At 50.7% G+C, this 21266-nt stretch overlaps 1 protein-coding gene across 10 annotated transcripts in view; it reads left to right on the top strand.

Annotated features, from left to right (window-relative positions):
• The first annotated feature begins 10052 nt into the window (after positions 1–10052).
• Positions 10053–21266, top strand: part of Asap2 (ArfGAP with SH3 domain, ankyrin repeat and PH domain 2) — a 130573-nt gene continuing 119359 nt past the window's right edge. For 2 of the 10 annotated variants that reach the window (XM_048804845.1, XM_048804839.1), the window contains exon 1: positions 10058–10389. In XM_048804845.1, the coding sequence (XP_048660802.1) occupies positions 10303–10389 (87 nt within the window). In that variant the 5' untranslated portion in view covers positions 10058–10302. Of the gene's footprint in view, positions 10390–13145; positions 13185–17219; positions 17253–21266 lie in introns of those variants that run through there. The other 8 variants (XM_048804846.1, XM_015479996.2, XM_048804844.1 and 5 more) reach the window with 7 other exon arrangements.

The raw sequence follows: 21266 nt of genomic DNA, 5'->3' as shown, positions 1-21266 counted from the left end.
CCAGCCTCGCTACGTGGGTCTAGCTCGGTGGTAGGTGCTGGCCTAGTGCGAGTGAGACCCTGGTTTTGGTCCGTCCCCCCCCCTCCCACCAGGGTCCTCTCTGCCTTGTTGGGTCGGGAGGCATGTGGCTCACTAAGGAAAGTTCCCACAAATGTAGTTTCTGAATTCGGCTGTGATTTTGGTGACTTAGTTCACTGAGAAAATGAGTGCACGTGGGCAGCCTCTTCCCGGGGCTTGGCCCACGGGGGCTTCAGGGTGTCTGAGGGTGGAGCTCGGCTCTGGCAGAATGACACGGGAATCTGTTTCTGGGACGTGTGGCCTTCTGTGAGGATGAGCCTTGGCGTGTGGGCATCTGCGCCGAGCGCCAGGACAGGGTGAAGTGCGGCCCCTGGCTGGCACTCCCAGACCCAGAGTGCCCCTGTGTACACTCCCTAGTTTCCACGTGGGGTCCCCGGCCCGCCCTAGAGCCTGGGGTGAGGACTCGGAGCCCACCCGCCCAACGCGTAGCCCAGCGCTTGTTTCTTGACTGTCAGGTCCAGGCAGCCCGACTTTGTGATCTCATGACTTTCCTTTAAAAGGTTGCTGATATTTGGAAATAAATCATTTTGGTTGGCAAAATCAAGGTTGTCATGTCATCCTTTGAAACAATTAGACAGAAAAATCAATTATAAGAATTATTGAAGTGTCTGCTCTATACAGCTTCCTAATTAATATCTAATTTCTTCTTTGAAAAATATATTGAAGTGTCTGTTCAGTTCCCATTTATTGATTTTTTTTTTTTGGTCTTAAATTTGTTGAGTTCTTTATATATCCTAGAGATGATGCTTTATTGGAGGTGCATGTGGTAAAGATTTTCTCCCAGTCTATAGGCTCTCTCCTCATGATATTGTATCCTTAGCTGAGAGGAAGCTTTTTAATTTGAATCCATCCCATTTATTGATTCTTGATCTTACTTCTTGCACTTCTTGTTAAGGAAGTCAGTTCCTAGTCCAACGTGGTGAAGATTTGAGCCTATTTTTTCTTCTATTAGGTGCAGGGTCTCTGTTCTAGTGCCTAAGTCTTTGATCCACTTTGAGTTGATTTTTGTGCAGAGTGAGAGAGGTTTAATTTCATTTTGCTACATATGGATTTCCAGTTTTGCCAGCACCATTTGTTGAATAGGCTGTCTTTTCTCCAGTGAATGTTTTTGGCACCCTTGTCTAGTATGAGATAACTGTATCTATGTGGGTTAGTCTCTGTGTCCTCTATTCTGTACCATTGGTCTACAAGTCTGTTTTGGTGCCAATACCATGCTGTTTTGTTACTACAGCTCTCTAGTATAGTTTAAGGTCTGGTATTGTGATGCCTCCTTTTCTTGCTAAGGATTGCTTTAGCTATTCTGGGTCTTTTATTTTTCCAAATAAATTTCATGATTGCTTTTTCTATTTCTGTGAAGAATATCACTACAATTTTAATAGGAATTGTATTAAATCTGTATAGCGCTTCGGATAGTGTGACCATTTTGACAATATTAATTCTGTCTATCCAGGAGCATGGGAGATCTTTCCATCTTCTGAGGTTTCTTTAATTTCTTTCTTTAGTGTTCTGTAGTTTTCATTATAGAGGTCTTTCACCTCTTTTGTTAGATTGATTCCCAGATATTTTATTTTTATTTTTTGAGGCTATTGTGATTGGGGTAGTTTTCCTAAATTCTCTTTCAGCGGATTCATCACTGATGTGTAGGAATGCGTTTGATTTATGTGTGGGTTGATTTTATATCCTGCTACTTTTCTGAATTCATTTATCAGTTCTGGGAGTTTTCTGGTGGAATTTTTTGGATCTTCCAGATATAGAATTATGTCATCAACAAATAGTGATAGTTTGAGTTCTTCTTTACCTATGTGTACCCATTTAATTTCTTTCTTCTCTCTAATTGCTCTGACTAGAGTTTCAAGGATGATGTTGAATAGAAGTGGTGAATGAGGACATCCTTTTCTTCTTCCAGTTTTTAGTGGGAATACTTTCAATTTTTCTCCATTTAGAATTATGCTAATATAATTGATTAACAAATATATGAAAAAGTGTCCAACATCTCTAGCAATTAGAGAAATGCAAATAAAAACTACTCTAAGATATCATCTCACTCCTGTCAGAAAGGCAATCATCAAGAATACAGGCAACAATAAATGTTGGCGAGGATGTGGTGAAAAAGGCACACTCATACACTGCTGGTGGGACTGCAAATTGGTGTAGCCACTATGGAAAGCAGTATGGAGATTCCTCAGAAAACTGGGAATGGAACCACCATTTGACACAGCTATCCCTCTCCTTGGTTTATACCCAAAGGACTTAAAAATCAGCATACTGTAGTGACACAGCCATATCAATGTTTATAGCAGCTCAATTCACAATAGCTAGACAATGGAACCAACCTAGGTGTCCCTCAATAGATGAATGGATAAAGAAAATGTGGTGTATATACTCAATGGAATATTACTCAGCTTTAAAGAAGAGTGGAAATTATGGCATTCACTAGTAAATGGTTGGAGTTGGAGAATATCATGCTAAGCGAAATAAGCCAATCCCACAAAGCCAAAGGCCAAATGTCTTCTCTAATATTCGGATACTAATTCACAATCAGGTGGGGGGCACTAGGGAAGAATAGCATTACCTTAGACTAGGTAGAGGGAAATGATGGGAGGGAAGGGGAGGGGATGTGGGGATAGGAAAGATTGTGGAATGAAACAGACATGATTACTGTATGTATATATGTGACTGCGTGATCAATATGATTCTGCAACATGTACACTCAGGAAAATGAGAAATTATATCCCATCTACGTATGATGTAGCAAAGTGCATAAATGCACTCGACTGTCATTATAACTAATTAAAACAAATAAAAAATAAAAAAAAAAACTTCCGATTTTAAATTTAAAGAGAAAAAAGAAAACTGTATTGATCCTGCCTGTCGCTCTGGGGAGCTTCCCTGATATCCCCTAGCCCTCAGAGCCACTTTCCTCTCTGGATTCTTGACATAGGTACTTTGACTCACTTCGTGACCCTTTTGTCCGTCCCCTGCCGTCCATGCATCCAGCGCTGGGGCCCACCGGGGGGGTGTGCTCTGAAGTGTGGCACATTCTGCATGATGAGGCCAAGCGAGGTGTGTGCACACGGCTCTGCGAGCCCTCTGTGGGACGTGGTCTCCTCCGTGGAGTGGGTCTCATCAGAGCGAGCGGAAGGGGGCTGGGGTTGGGCTGTGTGACTGGGGCTCGTCTGTCCTCTCAGGACAGAGGTCAGCAAGCAGCCCACAGCCTGCTGTGTGCAAAGAACATCAGCTAAAAATGGGGTGTAGGGTCTTTAAGGGGAAAAAGGAAACCCACAGAAAACGCAGCCGAGCTGGCGTATGTGCGGCCCACGGAGCCCGAACTGTTTCCTGGTGGGCGCTTTATGGGAAAAGTGTGTCCCACTCCTGGCTTAGAGCATTAGGTTCCGCTGGATGGAGAGGTAAGGAACCTTCAAGCCACTTGTCTAGTGGTCCATGTGACGTGGGCCATTGTTCCAACGTCTGCTGGCTGCAGTGACCAGTGACTGGCCACGGTGGGAACACCCCTCGGTGATTTACGTGAAGTGAGAACATCCTTTCACTTCACCTCTTGCTTCCTGGTCTACCTCCTGAAGTCATGATCATCCCAGGGCACAGGAGGGTCAGCGCTGGACCGGGAGGCCTGGGAGTCTCCACTGGGAACTGATGGAGGAGGGTGTAGGGCCTCTGGAGTCTGCTCTGCTAGAGCCTGAGCAGAGCAGGACAGGAGGAAGACTGGTCTGGCGTGGGAGTGGGAGGCGGGGAGGGAGGGGGAGAGCTCAGGAAAGGCCAGNTCAAGGGCAAGCGAGGCAGCGGAGGACGGCGGGGCGGGGTCGGGGGGGGGAGAACTGGCTGTGCAGGGGAGGTCCAGGTGTGCCCGGGTCTGAGTTAGGGCATTGGGAACACAGTGTATGGTGGGGTCCTCTCCCTGGTGGGACCACCTGCTGGGTTGGCTGTCACCTGGTTGGTAGGCTTGTGGCTGGTTTGTTGGGGCCTTCATTTCTTCCTTTATTAAAGCTCAGCACCAGGCCTTGGGTGCCCAGCCGGGACAGGCTCTCCATTCACCTCAACCTAATGCTCTAGGGGCTCCTGAGCTGGAGGCAGGAGAAGCAGTGGTTCTGCCAGGGAGAGGCCCAGCAGGCTTCGGGGACCAGCGCCTGGGGTGGTTTCCTGTGTGCCTCCTCACACATGCCTGCCTCACACACCCAGTGCCTGGCAGAGGGGCTGGTGGCTTGGGTACTTGGTCTCAGGCAGAGGGCCCTGTACAGAAGTGAACTTGATGCAAACATTATAACAAAAATATTAAAAGTATAATAAAAATATTAAAAGTGCAATCTCATCTTTACCTTTAAGGAACCTGCTATTTAAAAATAAAAGATCAACCATTCAGTCAGCCAGCCACTGATTACCTGTGCATTTATATAAAGCCTATTGTATTCCTGTATGCTCTGCAGAGAGTGTACCACTCTCCCCTGGGCCCTGCAGGGGCTACGTGCCGCTTTCCCAGCAACGGATGCCTGTGTCTTGATCTGAGAACGACTGTCAGTGGCTTGAAGAGTCTCCACCTTGGAGAGTCTTGCTAGCCACCTGCGGCAGGGCTTCGTGGTAAATGGGGGAGGGGCAGAATCAGCTGATGGGGACGCTGGCCCCTGCCCCAAGCTCTGCCCTGGCTGCTGTACAAGACCACCCTGTGTCACAGCCTCCCTGCCTCTGAAGCCTGGGAGGGGGGACTCGGCAAACAGGTCGCAGGGAGCCTGGGAAAGCAGGGCCTGCTGCCATCTTCTAAAAATGCCAGCAGACTGTGCCCTGGCCTGGCATCGCCAGCTCCCACCAGGGATGAGAAGTGCTGGGAGGTTGGAGAGAGATGGCACGGGGCACCTGGCCCTCAGGAGCCAGCCCTTCTGCCTGTTGGGGCTGGGGACAGGTGGATGTCAGAGAGGCCTGAAGGGTGAGGGGGTGGCTGCTCAGACAACCCTCCCGTGACCCAGAAATCGGCTCTCTGCTGGGCGACCCCGGCCTGCTGGGCCTGGGAAGTTTCCATCCCCACCCGCAGCCTCCCACCCTCACCCTTTCAGGGTGTTGGTCTCGGCTGTACCTCCAGCCCCTAACCCTGAGGCACATGCTCTGTGAGGGACAGAACTTGGCACGGGTGCCCGTGCCCTGCAGCACCAGGCACTTGAGCGTTGTCACCTTTCTAGAGTCCTTTACGGCCAGTCTCCTGTAGAATCAGGCACCATCCACACAGTGGACCTGCTTCCTGTGTTTGTCTTCTCACTTCCCGAAACCAGCCGTGAACTCCTGAGCACAGTTCATTTTTCTTTTCTTATAATAAGTCTTCTTTTTATTGGTACTCGACTGTTTTCAACACACTGCTTGGGTAGGACAGGCATGGTGACATTTTACAGCCAAGGAGAAGCCTCCCTGAGGGTCAGTGGCTTCTTAACACAAGGTATCCAGCGGTGGCCCCCAGACTGGACCAAGATCTTACAGCTCCTGTCCAACGAACGGTCTTCCTGTTTCCCAGAACCAGCGGAGTATCTGGGAGGTGCTTGGTGGTCATTTTATTTTAAAGAATGGGCCTGGCCTCTGAGTGTGCTTGGTCTGCTTCTGACTTCTCTGACCAATTCCTGTTTGGAGCCAGGTGTCAGGCATCCTATGCACTGTCTGTAATGCATTACTGCATTTAGAAGGGCCTGGCGAGCACAGATAATGAGGAAGTGTCACACACTACGTCAGAGGAGAGTTAATAGTACTCGTTACTATTAATACTAGAGGTATCAGCTGTTCCAGGAAGAGATGCTGCATGTTCCTAATAGCAGATAATAGCAGCAGGACTGGAGAGCACAGTGCAGGTTTCACTGGGTAATTATAATTAAATGCACTGGGGTGAATCATTTAAAATAAGGTTTTAGGAATTCCTGAATTTTTATGTAAAACATAATTCATGGCCCGTGTTTGACAAAGAGGCTTTGGCTGTATGACCCTGGAGAAGTCATCATCTTGAGTTATTTATCATGGGAATGGAACATCCTTTTGAGACACCCATAGCTTCCTTCAGTGTTGGAATATGCCCATGTCATCTGTCACAGTGAGCATTCTAGTTTTAGTGCCTATTTCTGTTTTTACTTCGTGCCCACTCACTGCTGTCCTAGAGAAGAGCAGGGGATTTGGGGTGATAGCTAAGTGATGCCCAGTCTTTGAGTCTCGTCTCATTGCCTCTTTTCCTCATTTCCTTGGTTGCAATGTTGGGTGGTTGGTTTCCTCCTTTTGGAAAGCGTGACAGGGTGGCTGCAGCAGGAGAGGACCCCTCCTGGGGCTGATGTGTCTGATGGGGTGAATGGCACCCTTCCTCCTGAGCAGAGTTCCTCTGTGATGTACACAGCAGTAGTCTCTTTCCATCTGGCCACTGCAACTTTGAATTTCTCAGATTCTCAGGGACGATAGGCTGTGTGTGTGTGACCTGGCACACCCGAATGCAGATCATTTCTGTTGATACCTAATACATGTAAATTTATGCTGCTTAGTTGACGATGTGATTATGAATGGTTCCCTTCCTAAGCAGCACCATATAGCCAACGTAGCCAAAATTTGAGTTTTGTCATCCCAGTAGTGAGATCCATTGGGGGTTCCTATTTCCTGCCAAATTTCTGTGACATTTCCAGCAGCTCCCAAAGCCCCTCTCAGGGCTGCAGGACTGGAGGTGGGAGATGTGGTGTCTGCGGGTGCTGCTGGCTCCCCTCAGAGGCTGGGGTGTCTTCTCATTGATGTGGGACCCCCATCGAGGCTGGGCTGGACAGTGGGCAGTTGGGTCAGAGAGGGGACTTGGCAGAGAAGAGGAGCTCTGGGACAGGTGGGGGTGTTGAGAGAGGAAGGGAGCACTTGGGGAGCACTTTTCAAAATTGCTGCACCCCCATCAAGTCTTGCTGGGGCCGAGAAGCCACGCAGATTCAGACAGAAGAGGTAGTTGAGGCGTCGTGTGCTGGAGGCACCCCATGCAGCCTCTGTGGCCTCCACGATGCCCTTACTCTGGGGATGCTGGTCACTGGGTCAGCAGGAATGTCAGCCCCACCCCTGTTGCCCCTTCCTCTGAATTCCCCTGGGCCTGGACTCCCTCTGTGCATAAGCAACCTGGACCTGCATAACCTGCCCCTCATTGAGCTGGGCACAGGGTGGGGTGGGGGCAAAGCAGACAGGAAACGGGACCACCCTCCTTGGTGGGCTGCTGGTGGGTTAGAGAGGCCCAGTGGGCTAGAAGAGGGTGGAGCAGTGCGTCTGGCTTGGTGGTGGCTGATGTCCTGTAGGGGTCTGAAGCTGAGGTGGCCCTGGAAGGATGAGTGGGCGCTGAGCAGCCTGGCGCAGCCTGGCACACCCCGCACATGAGGCCACTGGAAGGTATGTGTGGAGTCAGTGATGAAGTAAATGGCAGCAGGAGACGGCGGAGAGAGCCTTCTAGGAGGGGCACGGTGCCGGAGCCTAAGCTTAGAGAATGCCAGGGAGTGTGGGGCCTGAGGCCTGTGTCCCATGTCACCTGCAGGTGGAGGTGGGTGTTAGATGGTGGCTAACTTCTGTACTGGGTGGCTGTCAGTGTGGCTGGGATGCAAATGAGTGGGTGGCAGTGCGGAGGGGTCCTGACTCAAAGGTGAGGAGGTGCTGCTGGGCGTTGTTTGATGATTTCTGCAGAAGGGACTACGTGTTTGCTTCTCCAGCCTTTGTTGAGGGTCTGTCCTCCTCTTGGGGCAGGGCATGTGCTGATGTGAGTGAAGTCCTGGATTTCTGGGAGTGCAGGGTTTCAGAGTAAACAAGTAAACAGATGATTACAGATGCAGAGACGGTTGCCATGGCAGCAAGAGTCCTAACAGCCTGAGGGAGTGCAGGGACTCAGATGACCACATGTGGGCCGAGTGGGCTGCCAGGTGACTGGTGAGGGTCTGCCAGGAACTGCGGGCTGAGCCCAGGGTCGGGGAGGGATCTTTTTCTTTTTTATTCTAATTTGTATATATGACAGCAGAATGCATACAATCCATAGTACACATAGAGCACAGGTTTTCATATCTCTGGTTGTATACGAAGTAAGTCACACCATTTGTGTCTTCATACATGTACCTAGGGTAGTGATGTCCATGTCATTCCACCGTCTTTTTACACCCCTTCCCCTTTCCTTCCCCTCCCTCCCCTTTCCCCTATATAGAGTTTGTCTAATCTTCCCATGTTTCCCCTCCCAACCCCACTATGAGTCAGACTCCTTATATCAGAGATAACATTCAGCATTTGTTTTTTTGGGATTGGCTAACTTCACTTAGCATGATACTTTCCAACTCCATCCATTTACCTGCAAATGCCTTGATTCTATTTTATTGCTGGGTAATATTCCATTGTGTATGTATGCCACATTTTCTTTACTCATTCTTCTACTGAAGGGCATCTAGGTTGGTTTCACAGTTTGGCTATTGTGAATTGTGCTGCTATAAACATTGATGTGGCTGTGTCCCTGTAATATGCTGTTTTTAAGTCCTTTGGATATAGATCGAAGAGAGGGATAGTTGGGTCAAATGGTGGTTCCATTCCCAGTTTTCCAAGGAATCTCCGTACTGCTTCCCATATTGGCTACACCATTTTGCAGTCCCACCAGCAGTGTAGGAGTGTGCCTTTCCCCCACATCCTCACCAACACTTATTGTTGTTTTTATTCTTAGTAGCTGCCATTCTGACTGGAGTGAGATGAAATCTTAGTAGTTTTGATTTTCATTTCTCTAATTGCTAAAGATGTTGAACATTTTTCATATAGTTGTTGATTGATTGTATATCACCTTCTGAGAGGTGTCTGTTCAGTTCCTTGGCCCATTTATTGATTGGGTTATTTGTTTTTTTGGTGTTTAGCTTTTTGAGTCCTTTACATACCCTAGAGATTAGTGCTCTGTGTGATGCGCAGGGGGTAAACATTTGCTCCCAAGCTGTAGGCTCTCTATTCACCTCACTGATGGTTTCTTTTGCTGAGAAGAAGATTTTGAGCTGAGGAAATCACTTGTAGTGACTGATTCCCCAGGGGGCAGGCCTGTAGCTGTCTGGAACACAGTTTTCCCTGGAGGGAGGACAGGGCAGCCTCTGCTCCTGGACACAGGCCCTACTGCTGGCCGAGAGGCTGACCCGGGCTGCATCTCCTGAGCTGAGAGGTATCTGTTCTCCTGAGCTGCCTGTAGGTATGAACAAGGAGAGGAAGCTCTTCCCTCTCCCAGGAAGATGTTAGGAAAATGCCGCAGTTCTAACCTGGGGGCCTGACGAGGACCGAAGCGTAGGCGCAGCAGAGTGCTCAGAGGCAGCCAGCTGGGGCAGGCTGTGCTGTCCACACCCAGCACGGGCCACGGGTGTGGGAGGCCCCTGGCTCCCTCCACGGCAGGGCACGGCCGCTTCTTACCTTCTGGCAGCACAAATCCCGCCCCCCCCGGCAGGGTGGTGGCCGTGCCCGCTGGGCTGGTTTGTGGTTCTGGGTCGTCACTTTCCCCAAGCCACTTCCTTCCCCTTCTTGTGCCAGTCTGGGCAGGAGGAATTGCTTCTTGCAGTGGGATGGGAGGGAGAGGAAGGCAGTGGTGGGCAGTTCTGTCTGCTGGAAGGGTTTGTCAGGATCCGTCTCCTTCCTCCCTCCCTGACCAGGACCTTGTCCCCTCCAGGGAGCAGGTGGCGGTTCCCTTGGCTCCCCACTGGGATTCTGGTTCTACCTTCTTTCTCTGACCTCAGTCAAGAGGGACTTGCTCTGGGGCTCCTGTCAGGTCACCTCTCTGTTTGAAGCCCCAGTTTTAGTGAGCGTCTTGTGCGGTGGTGACCGCTTGGGCTTTGAAAAGGTTTGGTTTGTGTTGGGACACAGTACCTGCCACCTGCTTGGTGGATTGCCAGGGAATGCTTGCTCTGTGTTATACACGTGGCCTCTTGAGGCCAGCTCTGCCCAGCCTCCGTTCAGATGCCTGGACACCTGCCCTGGCCACACTGCTGGAGGGCTCTGTCCTTGCTTGTTGGTTTACCAAGAGGCAGGCCGCTGTCCACCATGCCTTTGGGTGTCCCCATGCTCATTATCTGGTTGGAACCCTCCTGCCTCGCCTTCCTCTCCTTTGCACCTGGAGGGTTTGGTGCCTTTCCCAGCCCTGCCTGAGCCTCCCCCGGCTGATGCCCACCCTTTGGGCAGCGGTATCTGGAGCCGCGTGTTGCTTCTCTCATCCCGTGGATTGTTCTGCTGCTTCGGTCTCTTGACATGGCCCTTCTCTCCATTCTACAGCTCAGTTTGGACGGCTGTCATTTGTCACCTGGATTATTCAACAGCCACTGCCCTGGTGCAAAGGTTTGACTTTGAACTCGGCACTCCTGACCTCTGGGCAGTGACCAGACTCTGGCCCCCGGCCCTGCCTGATCCCACCCCTGCCCCTCTCAAGCCCTGTCTGTTGGATAACTTCTTTTCTGCTGGTCATCTGCCTGGCTCTCTCCCTTCCTTCTGACCTGCCCTTCCCACCGAGCCTGCCGGCCCCTCCTGCGGCTCCGGCCCTGCCGTTCCCTCACACATAACACCTCCTCACACGGTGCATCATCTATTTGGCATGTTTTTATTTTCTGTCTTGCCTCCATCCTATTGGATCATCAACTTCACGGGGGCTGGGACTTTCACCTCATTGAGTGATGCGTCTCCAGCACCTTGAATTGTGCCTGGCACCCCACACATGCTCCCCACATGTCTGTCAGGGGCATCAAGCTGGCTGGCAAACACGGCTTGAAAGGTGGGAGTGAAAGGCCGCGTTCATTCCTGGGGGTTGCGTTGTCACTGCTTCTTTGAGACCCCAGGGCCTTGGTCCTAAGAGGACAGCAGTTTAAAAGTTGAGTTGGTGTAGCCCCCTCAAGAACTGAGTCTCAGTCCCATCCTATGCAGAAAGGGTGGCCTTGGCCCTCTGGAGTCAGACGTCCTAGGTTGGACACGTGGCCAGCTGCAGCGCTGTTCCCCATCCGTCACCAGCTGGGCTCCACAGAGTCCTCGCAGCTCCAAGCTGCTGCCATTAGGAGGGGCGGACATGGTGGGCCTGAGCTCATTTCTTCACTGGTGGGACCACAGCAGATTCAGGGCACAGCTCTGAAACAGTGGCTCGTCAGACTGTCATCCAGCGGGGCAGGGAGGCTGACCCAGTGGGTGGCTGTGGTGACAGTGATCGACATCCATGTGACAGCTGACCTGGGGTCGCAGTGCGCCTGCTCTGCCCTCCAGCTTTCCCTGTTCCTAGTACTGTCTTGTGGAAATCTGTCCCCAGTCTCTAAATACAGACTGTGGGGTCACCTTGATCAGAGGCGTTCCTGCTCGCCTGTCTTTTTCTTTGTAGGCCCAGGTAGCTCTGTAGTGTGTATAATTTCTTTTCAGAGGCAGCTTTTTATGAATTCTTCTGATTTCTGCTTCAGTAACGCTGGTAAGGTGTGAATGGTGGCCTCGGACCAGCATGCTCTGCCCATTTCTCGCAGAGCTGCCGTCCTCCTTCGCTGTGCAGTGAGAAGGGCGTCTCTGGCCCTGAAGCAGCCGGACCTCTGCTCTGACGCTGGCTTTCCCAGCTGATGCCAGTATGGCTCTGGTCAAGTATGCTCATTTACTTGCTTTTTCTTTCTTTCTTTTTTTTTTTTTTTGTACTAGTTAAAAAATTTTTAATTAAAAAAAAATTTTTTTTTTAGTTATAGATGGACACTATGCCTTTATTTTTATGCGGTGCTGAGGATCGAACCCAGTGCCTCACACATGCTAGGCAAGTGCTCTGCCACTGAGCCACAACCCCAGCACCCCTAGCCCTATTTTTCATTTTTATTGAGGCAGGATCTCTCTTAAGTTGCTGAGGGTGGACTTTAACTTGGGATCCTCCTGTCTCAGCCTCCTAGGTAGCTGGGATTACAGACGTGCGCCACCATACCTGGTTTCATTTACTTGTGTTTGTTTAACAAACACATATATCATGCTCATTGTGTGCCAGGCATACGGTGCTCCACAGACGTTAAATGTGTTTAATGTGTAGTGTCCTTGTGGGTAGGTGCAGTCACCCTCGAGTTTAGAGAGGAGGCAGTGGACACAGTGGACGTCGCAGAGCTTGACTCCACCTCAGGGTGGTCTTGAGTGCACACTTTCCCACACCTGGCCTCCTAAGGCCTCTGTCTGTGTGAGAACTCCCAAGAGGACCCGGAAGGGGGTCGGCTGGCCCTGTCTCATGGGGAGGGTGCCTGTAGCTGCCTGGCTGCTGCTGCCTGGCCGAGGGAGGCCAAGGCCATGGTGGTAAGTGGCCTTCCTGGACCCTTGGGGGCAGGAGGAGGAGCAGGGAGCACTGGGGAGGGGATGGTGGGCCCTCTGTGGACGGGGATCCAGCGGGCTGAGTGGTGGACGGAGCTGAGGTGCAGGAGGGTGCATTTGTTGGGTCCAGCTGTTGGACTGTGGGGGCAGGTGGAGTCTGGCGAGCTGGGCTGGCTGCAGGGGGAGGCCAGCAGCCCACTTCCCACCCTACAGATACGTAATTAGCTTTCCACGTTGTCTTTTTGTTCTCCCTTCAGAGACTCTCCCACACCTTCCTTCCAGTGGATTTCTAGAAATACCCCGTTCTCCATGACTCACTGGTGGAGCACATCCTGTTTGGGGAAGTGTGGAGAGGACTTTCAGAGTGGACTGGAGCTGCCCGCGAGTGCTGAGCGTGCAGGGGGAGAGGGCTCTGTGTTCCACTGGCCACTCCCCCCAGCTCCAGAGGCACTGGACGTTTCCACCTGCAGTTTTACCTCCTTGACCGTCACATGCCCTCTGGGATTTTCCTCTTGGCGTGAAGGCAGGGAACCATGGATTCTCAGCACCACCTATAAATAAATAAAAATAAAGGTCCATGGACAACTAAAAAATATTAAAAAACCGATAAAATCTGAATACTCCCCATAGTCTAGTTTGTATTGTTTAAAACAAACAAAAAAATGGGGCCTGGAGTTTGACCTGAGTGACCAAGATCACCTCTGAGCCACACAGATGGCCAGTGCTCCGTGTACCAGGGCAGCCGTGGTGGAGCAGGGGCCCGGTGCCCAGGACAGAGTGGCTCTGAGACCTAGGAGAGCAGCGAGATGGCTTTGCCTCCCAGGCAGACCGTGCGTGAGGGAGAACGTGGCCGTCCTTTGGATAGCTCTGATTTGCCCACGGCTTGCCCTTGTTTCAGTCTCATGGCGTCAGCTCCTTCTAGGAGAGGCTGGGTGTTTAAGTCACACTGCTGTGCTTGTCCCTGGTGTAGCCCCAAGCCCTTGGCAGGCTGGGAGGCTCCTGCATTAGGGCCTTGGGGTGTGGAGGGATCCGAGAAATAACAGGGAGCAGAGCGGGGACTGGAGTCCTGCAAGCACAGGGGAGGGGGAGGTGCTGTGCTGTAGGCCGGCGGGCACCAGGGAAGAGTGGTGTGGACTGGGCTGGGTGGCCAAGTGGCCATTGTGGCCTCACTGTGATGAGGGAATTGAAGAAGCAGCCAGCCAGACGCTGCCATGAGAGTGGTACCCCATGACCTTGGTTGGATGTTGAGGCTGGTGAATGGTGTGGGCAGCGGGATTCGGGTGCTCAGTCTGGTCAGCTGAGGGACTCTGGCAAGGTCTGGAGGCATGTTTGATGGTTATGGCGGGGGATGAGGGGTGCTCCTGGCATCTGGGGGGTGGAGGCCAGGAAGGTTGCTGAACATCTTACGGTGCATCTTATGGGGGCCCTTGCCAGGAAGAGTGGCCTTGCCCCAAGGGTCATAGTCCTGAGGTTGGGAGGCCAGGGGTGGGAGGTTGGCAGGTATGGAGTGGGGCTGGGGCCCCAGGGGTCTCCCTGCACCCCAGGTGCTCATGGGCCTCAGTTTGCTGGTGAAGCAGGGACAGCCTTGGTGGGTCCGAGTTTCTTTTTCTATTGTGTAGGAGGAAGATGAGGTGGAAATTTTCATTAACCGAAACTTAAAGGTGACCAGGTGCTATGAAGTGTAGGTCCAGGGACGTACCAAGTCCACAGAGGCCTTTGGAGTTGGAGGAGGAGCTGGATTGGAATGCTGTCCTCTCACACTCCTGCTGTGTTCGCACCTTTGCCCGAATTACTGTTTTCTGCCCTTGAACCTTCCTCTGCGCTGAAGCCAGATGTGCTCTTTTGGGGGGTACATTTGAATATCTTACCTTTGTTATGAAGATGCATTAAATGAAAGCTGCCCTAGTACTGACAGAAGAGCTTGAATTTAATTTACTTCGTAAAAATTCTTAATCAGTGTTTATTAAGAAGACTTTTTACAGGGCTGGGGATATAGCTCAGTTGGTAGGGTGCTTGCCTTGCATGCACAAGGTCCTGGGTTCAAACCCTAGCACCACACACACTTAAAAAAGAAGGTCTTTTACTAGAGAGCTAAATGGAATTTAGATGGGTAAAAATTAAAAAACAAACTCTTGCCCCATTATTGTGCACATATTTGTGTTCTTTGTGTGTATGTGTACTCTGTGTGTGTGTGTGTGTGCGCGTATGGGAGACACACAATGTATCTCACCTTTTCTTTTTGTAATATTATCCTGCCTTTAGAATTTGGAACTAAGTTTATTTCTATCACAGTTAAAAATTAATTTTTTCCTTGTTTTCCTTTGTCTTTTCCTGTGTCAGGGAAACGGTTTATTTTCTCAGAGGGCGTTGGCTGCTTCTGATTGACTTCTTGATTCATGTTCTCCTAAGCAGAGGAGCTCAGACTTCATCCTGTTGGAGCTGAGGGGGCCTTCAGAGCCACGGGGACAGGGACAGGGCAAGGTCCCAGTATGAGAAGGATCCCACAGAGATGGCGCAGGGTTAGGGTGGGGAGATGGGCAGGCGGACAAGACAGAGGCCAGGCAGGGTCAGCAGGGACGGCTTGGAAAGACCAGCAGAGGAACAAGCCTGACCTTTTGGCTGTGGGGACTGAGGAACGGGTGGGAATCCAGGAAAACCCCCGCCTCCGGCTTGAGTGGGTGGAAGCTTTAGAAAAGGGTAGGAAGTCCTTGTTTGTACATGTTTGATGATTAATGTTGCTTTCAGACTTTTGCTTTTTAAAAGTAAGTGAAATGGAGAAGTTTGAAGGGGGCCCCCGACTCTGGAGGCTGGAAGAGGGGTTTCTCCTTTATGAAGTGCATCGGGGTCTAGAAGGCGCCCGCTGGGTCTCTCAGCTCTCTGGTGGGAGGGCTGGCCTGGGACCACTGCTGGTCAGGTGGAGGACCTTGCGGTCAGCAGGGCCTCAGGTTTCTTCCTTTGGTTGGCAGAACAGTTGTTTTGAGAAAGGCCGGTGAGACGTAGCCGTCCCTTCACATCTTGCACCTGTTCCGAAGGTGTTGCTCTGGGTCTCCTCTGGCTCCGAGGGGTCCTGTGGCCAGCTGTGACTCCCTCCACCCACTGAGTGAGTGGTCAGTGTAGGGCGGAGCCACAGCGCTGCTGGGGTAGACGTGGGCTCTGTGCTACCTGGTGCCGATCCTGGCAGGCTACTTGGTGACCTTGCAGGTGGGTCCGTTTACTGGTTATGTGTATAAATGACAGCTTTAGATTATATACCACTTCTTTGTGTTTGTTCCATTTTTAAAACACTCGCCTCCTTCTGGTCTTCAGTAGAAAGCGGCGTGTTATCCTGGGCAAGGCCAGTGGTCTCCTCCTTCTGGAGCCTCCGTTTCCTCATCTGTGGGACCAGAGAGCTAGGCTCGGGGTGCCCCTGATATCCGACAGCTTCAGTTCCAACACGCGGGGGTTTGTCAGCTTAAGGCAGAACCTTAATCACGAAATAAGCCAGACGACCTTTACTTGTCCCCGGCTCTAATGGGCTGCAGCCCCCTTCACTTTCTAAAGCAGCGTCCTGATGACAGCTGTGCCACCTCCTTGGAAGCTCTTCGTCCCTCGTACCACCCAGAGTGTCTTTCCCAAGAGCTTTCCTTCCCTAAGGTCTCCCTCCTGGAGCCTATAGCAGAAACCCTGGGTGTGTAGAGAGGGGTGTCCCCGCCTGGCTCCCCACCAGTCTGCTCCTCGGGTGTGTGTTAGCCGCAGGCTCGGTGGCTGTCCCTGCAGGTTCCCTTCTGCTGCGGGTTCGCTGAGGTTTGTCATGAATGGGTGTTTGATTCCGTCAGAGGCTTTTCCTGCAGCGGCCGAGAGGAGCACATGGGCTTCCCCTTTTACCTTGTTGGTGTGTGGATTCATTTCACTTCTGAGGCTGCGACTGCTCCTTGCCGTGGTGGCCTGTGGGGGGGGCAGGCACAGTTTGTGTTGGGTGTTGGGATCTGAGGGTAGGTGTTGCCACCTCAGTGCAGAGCACAGCCAGAGTGGCCACCGCTGCCACCGTGCACTCACCTGCAGGGTGCAGTCTGCCAAGTCGTAATTCTGTCAGAAAGTGTGTGTGTGTGTGTGTGTGTGTGTGTGTGTGTGTGTGTGTGAGAGAGAGAGAGAGAGAGAGAGAGAGGAGAGAGCGAGTGCACACCAGCCCTTCTGCAGCTTACCATGTGCCAGACGCGGGTGTGGCGGAGCAATCCCATCATAGCCCAGGGCTGTAGGTACCATTTCCCTTATTTTATAAATGAGGAAATGGAGGCTCTGTTTCTTAGAAGGAAGGAGAAGTGAATTCCATCTCCCCAGACGTTTCTGAGCGCTGTTTATGCCAGCCACTCTCCATAGTGACGTCCTCGTTTCCACAGAAGATGCTGATGGAGGTTGAGGGACTTTTCCAAGCCCTCAGAGCCCCAAGAAGCAGGTCTTGTGTTCCTTTCCCTTGGGTGCTGCTGACGGGTGGCTTGTGGAAAGGAATGGAGTCGGGGTGGAAAAGCAGACAATATCCTAGAACAGCACAGTCCAGGTCTTCACAGGAGGCCTTACAGACTTACTTAAATGTCAGAATAAGTGCAAAGTCACATTCCAAAGTAAAAACATGAGCTCGTGTGTTTATATTTTAGGACAACAGTTTTTCTGAATTCAACAATGACCAGGAAGATATTTCATTGATATTAAGTAATAATGGTGCAGAATCTTGGTTGATGCATGTAAAACATTAATTCTTTGTTTCCCTGTTTTCAGGGAGAGGTTTTCTGGTCAGTCATTGTCCTTTTCTGTGTGCCCAGCAATGGTGTGATACTGAGTTCCTCATAAACTTACTGAGTCCAGTGTTTACATACATACACGAAAATGAAGCTGATTTAGTGCTCATGCCTCTGAGAATAAAGGTACTGTAGTTTTCCTTTTGCAGAAATGTATATTTTCAGTGTAGTCAACATTCACTAAGTAACTACTCTGTACAAGACATTCTGCTAAATCCAGGAGAGGGAGGCAGAGGAAAGGAGTGGCATTTTGATCTGGGCCTCAAAGGATGCATCCAGTAGGCAAAAAGAGGACTCGGGGCACCTGGCAGCAGAGGGGTCCCTGGTTGAATGTGTTAGGGTCCACGTAGTTTGTTTAGGAGAGTGTATTGGATAGGACAAGGACTTTGTCATTGGAGAGGCACTTGTGAATTTCACGCCTGGGTCGACCGTTCGGTGGCTCTGTGCTCCTGGGCGTGTGTTGGCCCCTTTTAGTTTAATCTTTTCATATGGACAAAGGAGGTGACGTGTACTTCAGGTGCTCACTGTATGTGCCTATCTTAGCAGTGAGGCTGCAGGTCTGTGCTCTGTGCTTGAGTGAACCTGATGTGGGCCAGGCAGTGAGCGTAGGTGTTCTTTGGATTGCAGTCGTCTGGCATGTGCTTTGGTGGCTCAAAGATAGAGTCTGGCCTGGACTGCAGAAGTACAGGTTCAGTTCCTTGCTGAGACACCAGTTGCTCTCCTAGCCCCTCGCCCAGGGCTGTCACAGTGGTTGTGCTGGGTGACCGTTGAATAAGTGCACCAAGGTTTATGGCCATCTCTGGGGTCGCACCTTGGGGAACAACCCTGCCAGTTGAGTTGGCCAGCTCTCTGCAGCAGGGTGTCCAGCCTGATGGAGATGGTTCTCGGTGTGCCTTCAGCCTGGCAGATTGAACATACGGTATAGTGCTTGAGTCTGTGTTCCTAAGGTGTAGGGGAGAACATTGGTGGCCAGATAGGTAACTGAGAGTGTGATCCCAAAGCCTGTGCCCAGCTCCTTTTGATACCAGGAAAGACTCTTAGGCTGATCTCCCCTTTACCACCTTTCCTGGTTTCTTCTGCTGCTCCAATTTTTCTCCCTTTCCCTTCCTTCTTTATGGAGGAACCTTGCCCTCACTGGAGGGTGTGATGTTGGGAAGTCGGTTTTGATGGTATGATGATTGATGGGTGAGGCTGATACATAGGTATAAGATCTTGGGGTGCATTAGCTCCTGCTTCAATGTAAAGGCCCATAACAAACAACACAGAACAGATTTTTTGTTATTAAGAAAAGAGGTGGGGCTGGGATTGGGGCTCTGTGGCCGAGCGTTTGGCTCGCACATGTGAGGCACTGGGTTCAATCCTCAGCACCACGTAAGAATGAATGAATGACTGAGTAAATGGATAAATGGATGAATAAATAAATGTATTGTCTCCATCTACAACTAAAAATGTATTAATAATAAAAAAAGAGGTGTAAGCAGCTTTGTGTGCTTGCTTTATTTTGGGCTACCCTGAACGATGGCTTGAAGTATTATTGAGAGAAGAAAGTGTGTGGATTGACAAAAGCGTATACTTCAGTTTCCAAGAATAGGAATGCTTTGCCCTGGTGAACCTTGAAGTTTTTGCACATTTTTTGTCCACAAATTATAATCACTGTTGGTTTAGGAGCTCAGATGGAAAGTGTGACTAAATCGGAGAAGTTACTCTGAAAAAAACGATGTTTTGTTTAGAAGCATCTGCTTGCTCTATGTCATGCAGATGAGCCTAATTAAAATTCTTCTTAGATCTAGGTTGGTGCAAGATCAAAGATGACTGTTTTGCAGGAGGCGGGGAATGGGGATTGAGGTGGCTGTCCCACTTGGAGAAGCTGAAGCTTGTTTGGCTTTACCCAGATTAAGCGGAGGCGGAATTGGAGTGTAGGTAGGCCACTCTGGGGCGCACTCAACTCGTCCGCTGTTCATTCATCCTTTCGTTGCTTCTGCTCCCAGCAATCTGGTCACTTATTACGCTAGTTGCCAGGATTCTAGATGTGTGCCTCCTAGGGCCCACCGTCTAGTTGTGAGGGACAGAGACGAGTAATTATTAGGGAATAGATAGTGTGGTCAAATGGTCAGCAAATCGAGTCCTTCCGAAGATGACAAGTAGGGTGTGTGTTTGTGTGTGTGTGTGTGTGTGTTGGTTTTTATGAAGCAAATACATGATGTTTTCTTTGGGGTATTAGTGGAAAAAATCCTTTTATATAAACTCATCATTAAAGTAATTGGGATGTATTCCGACCTTTACACGTAGAGTACTTTAAGGAGCCATTCATATTGGGATTGGGCGGGAATGCTTGCTTGGGAAGAGGAAGTAGATGTTAATTTGCAGGGGCAGCGTGGGCTCTACAAATGTGCGGATGAAGTTCCAGGTTGTGTGACGTGGACAGAACAGACCTGCTGCGAGAATACACAGCTGGGGAGAACTTGAGGGGCCCACTTAAGCCCTTCCAGACGCCTCAGTGGCCTTGGTATTTGCTGGGTCAAGGGACAGAATCGTGCACTTGGACTCTGTGGTGGTGCTGGTGTCAGTGATGCCCAGTGACCGTGATCTGAATACCAGGTGCCCTGGAGCACTTATAGGAAGAGCAGGCCCTGGATGGAGTGTGTTTTATTCAGTGTGATGCGGGTGTGTGACGTGGAAGCAGACGTTTTCAGGAGCTCCTCCACTAAGTCACCTTTAAGACGTGGTTTAGACTTGCTTGTTTTACAGGGTCACATGACGATGGTGCATTTAGCCAGCGTCTGTGAACCCTGAGCCACACACAGCTCGATCATGCAGGCCTGTGTTTGGTGTGTGGCCCCAGGCAAAGCCCTTTGTTACCCATCCTGCAGGATTGTTGGGAGAACTCAAAGACAAGATGCGTGTGAGCTACACTGGGTGTCCCTTCAAGTTGATGATGTTATCAATGGGGTTTCCAGGAACAGTGGTTGGTTGTGGATGGAGAGCCCCGAGCTCCTCCCATGTGAGATCTTCTGGCCTGAGAAAGACTGCTGCAGCCGGGTGGTTTACTCTCTGCTTCCTGGGGCCATTTACAGTGCTGGGTGTGGAGTGTTCTGTGAAAACAGGCCATAAAATGTTTGTCACACATTTATTTTTGGTCATTTCTCAACATGATGACAGTTCTCCATAACCTCCATTTAGCTTCCACGTCTGTTTGCCTACATGTCACCTCCCTGTCCCGCACAGCAGCGCTCTTGGGTTCATCCTTCAGTCAGCGACTCCCTCCTGGGTGCCGGTGTTAGCTGGTGAACAAGCCTGCAGAAGTCCCACCTCGGCCTTGGGACGCTGCTGTCCCTGCTCCCTCCGATCCTCTCTGACGTTGTGGGCCACACATTGTCCGCTCATTGTCTGTCTTCAGGAATGGCACTTCATGCTCCTCAAAGACAGACTTTGTTTAGTCTGCCTCACGATCCCCAGTGCCTGGGACGTAGCTGGTTTGCAGTTGTCATTTTCTTTTGGTTGTTGTGGGGGCCCAGCTGCAGGAACATGGGGCCCTATGTTTTATTATGTAATAATCAAAACCTTAAAATGAGCATGCAGAGGGGGCGTGGGTGGTTCTTTAAGTGTGAAAGGACAGAGGGTGACCTGGGATGAGGAAGAGTGCAGGGTTGGGTGGCATGAGCCCTGATTTGGCGGCCGTGGCTTTGCGCCTGGTAAGCCTGCTTGAGGGTAAATCTTGATTATCTGGGAGTAAAAAAATGGATGGGATTCTTTGTAAGGTCTCTTCAAAGCCATGCTAGACATTTAAAATAGGAGACTTAACCAGCTTGGGACTTGACTAACTTCTCATTCAGCACTCGCTACCTGAGCGCGTGAACCTGTGTGAGGTTTCAATCATTCAGCCGTACTAGGGTTTCCTCCTGGGTCCAGAATACAAAGAGCTGAGACATGTTGGCATTCCAGCTGTCTCTGCCAGTGCAGCTTGCCTTCCTCGCTTTCCCTCTTGATCCTCTCGGCCCTTGTCTGCGTCCAAATCCGTCAGCCCATGCTGGCTCCCCGGGCGTGGAGAGGCTTGCCCCTGGGAAGCTAATGGCTTCCCCACGAGGCTGCCTACCCGTGTGCGTAGGAAAATTGTCCAGAAATATTTTTAATCGAGGGGAA

The sequence above is a fragment of the Marmota marmota genome, unplaced genomic scaffold (assembly GCF_001458135.2).
Source record: "Marmota marmota marmota unplaced genomic scaffold, marMar, whole genome shotgun sequence".
In the NCBI taxonomy this organism is placed as follows: domain Eukaryota; kingdom Metazoa; phylum Chordata; class Mammalia; order Rodentia; family Sciuridae; genus Marmota; species Marmota marmota.
The sequence above is the reverse complement of the archived record's forward strand: the minus strand, read 5'-3'. Positions and strand labels throughout refer to the sequence as shown.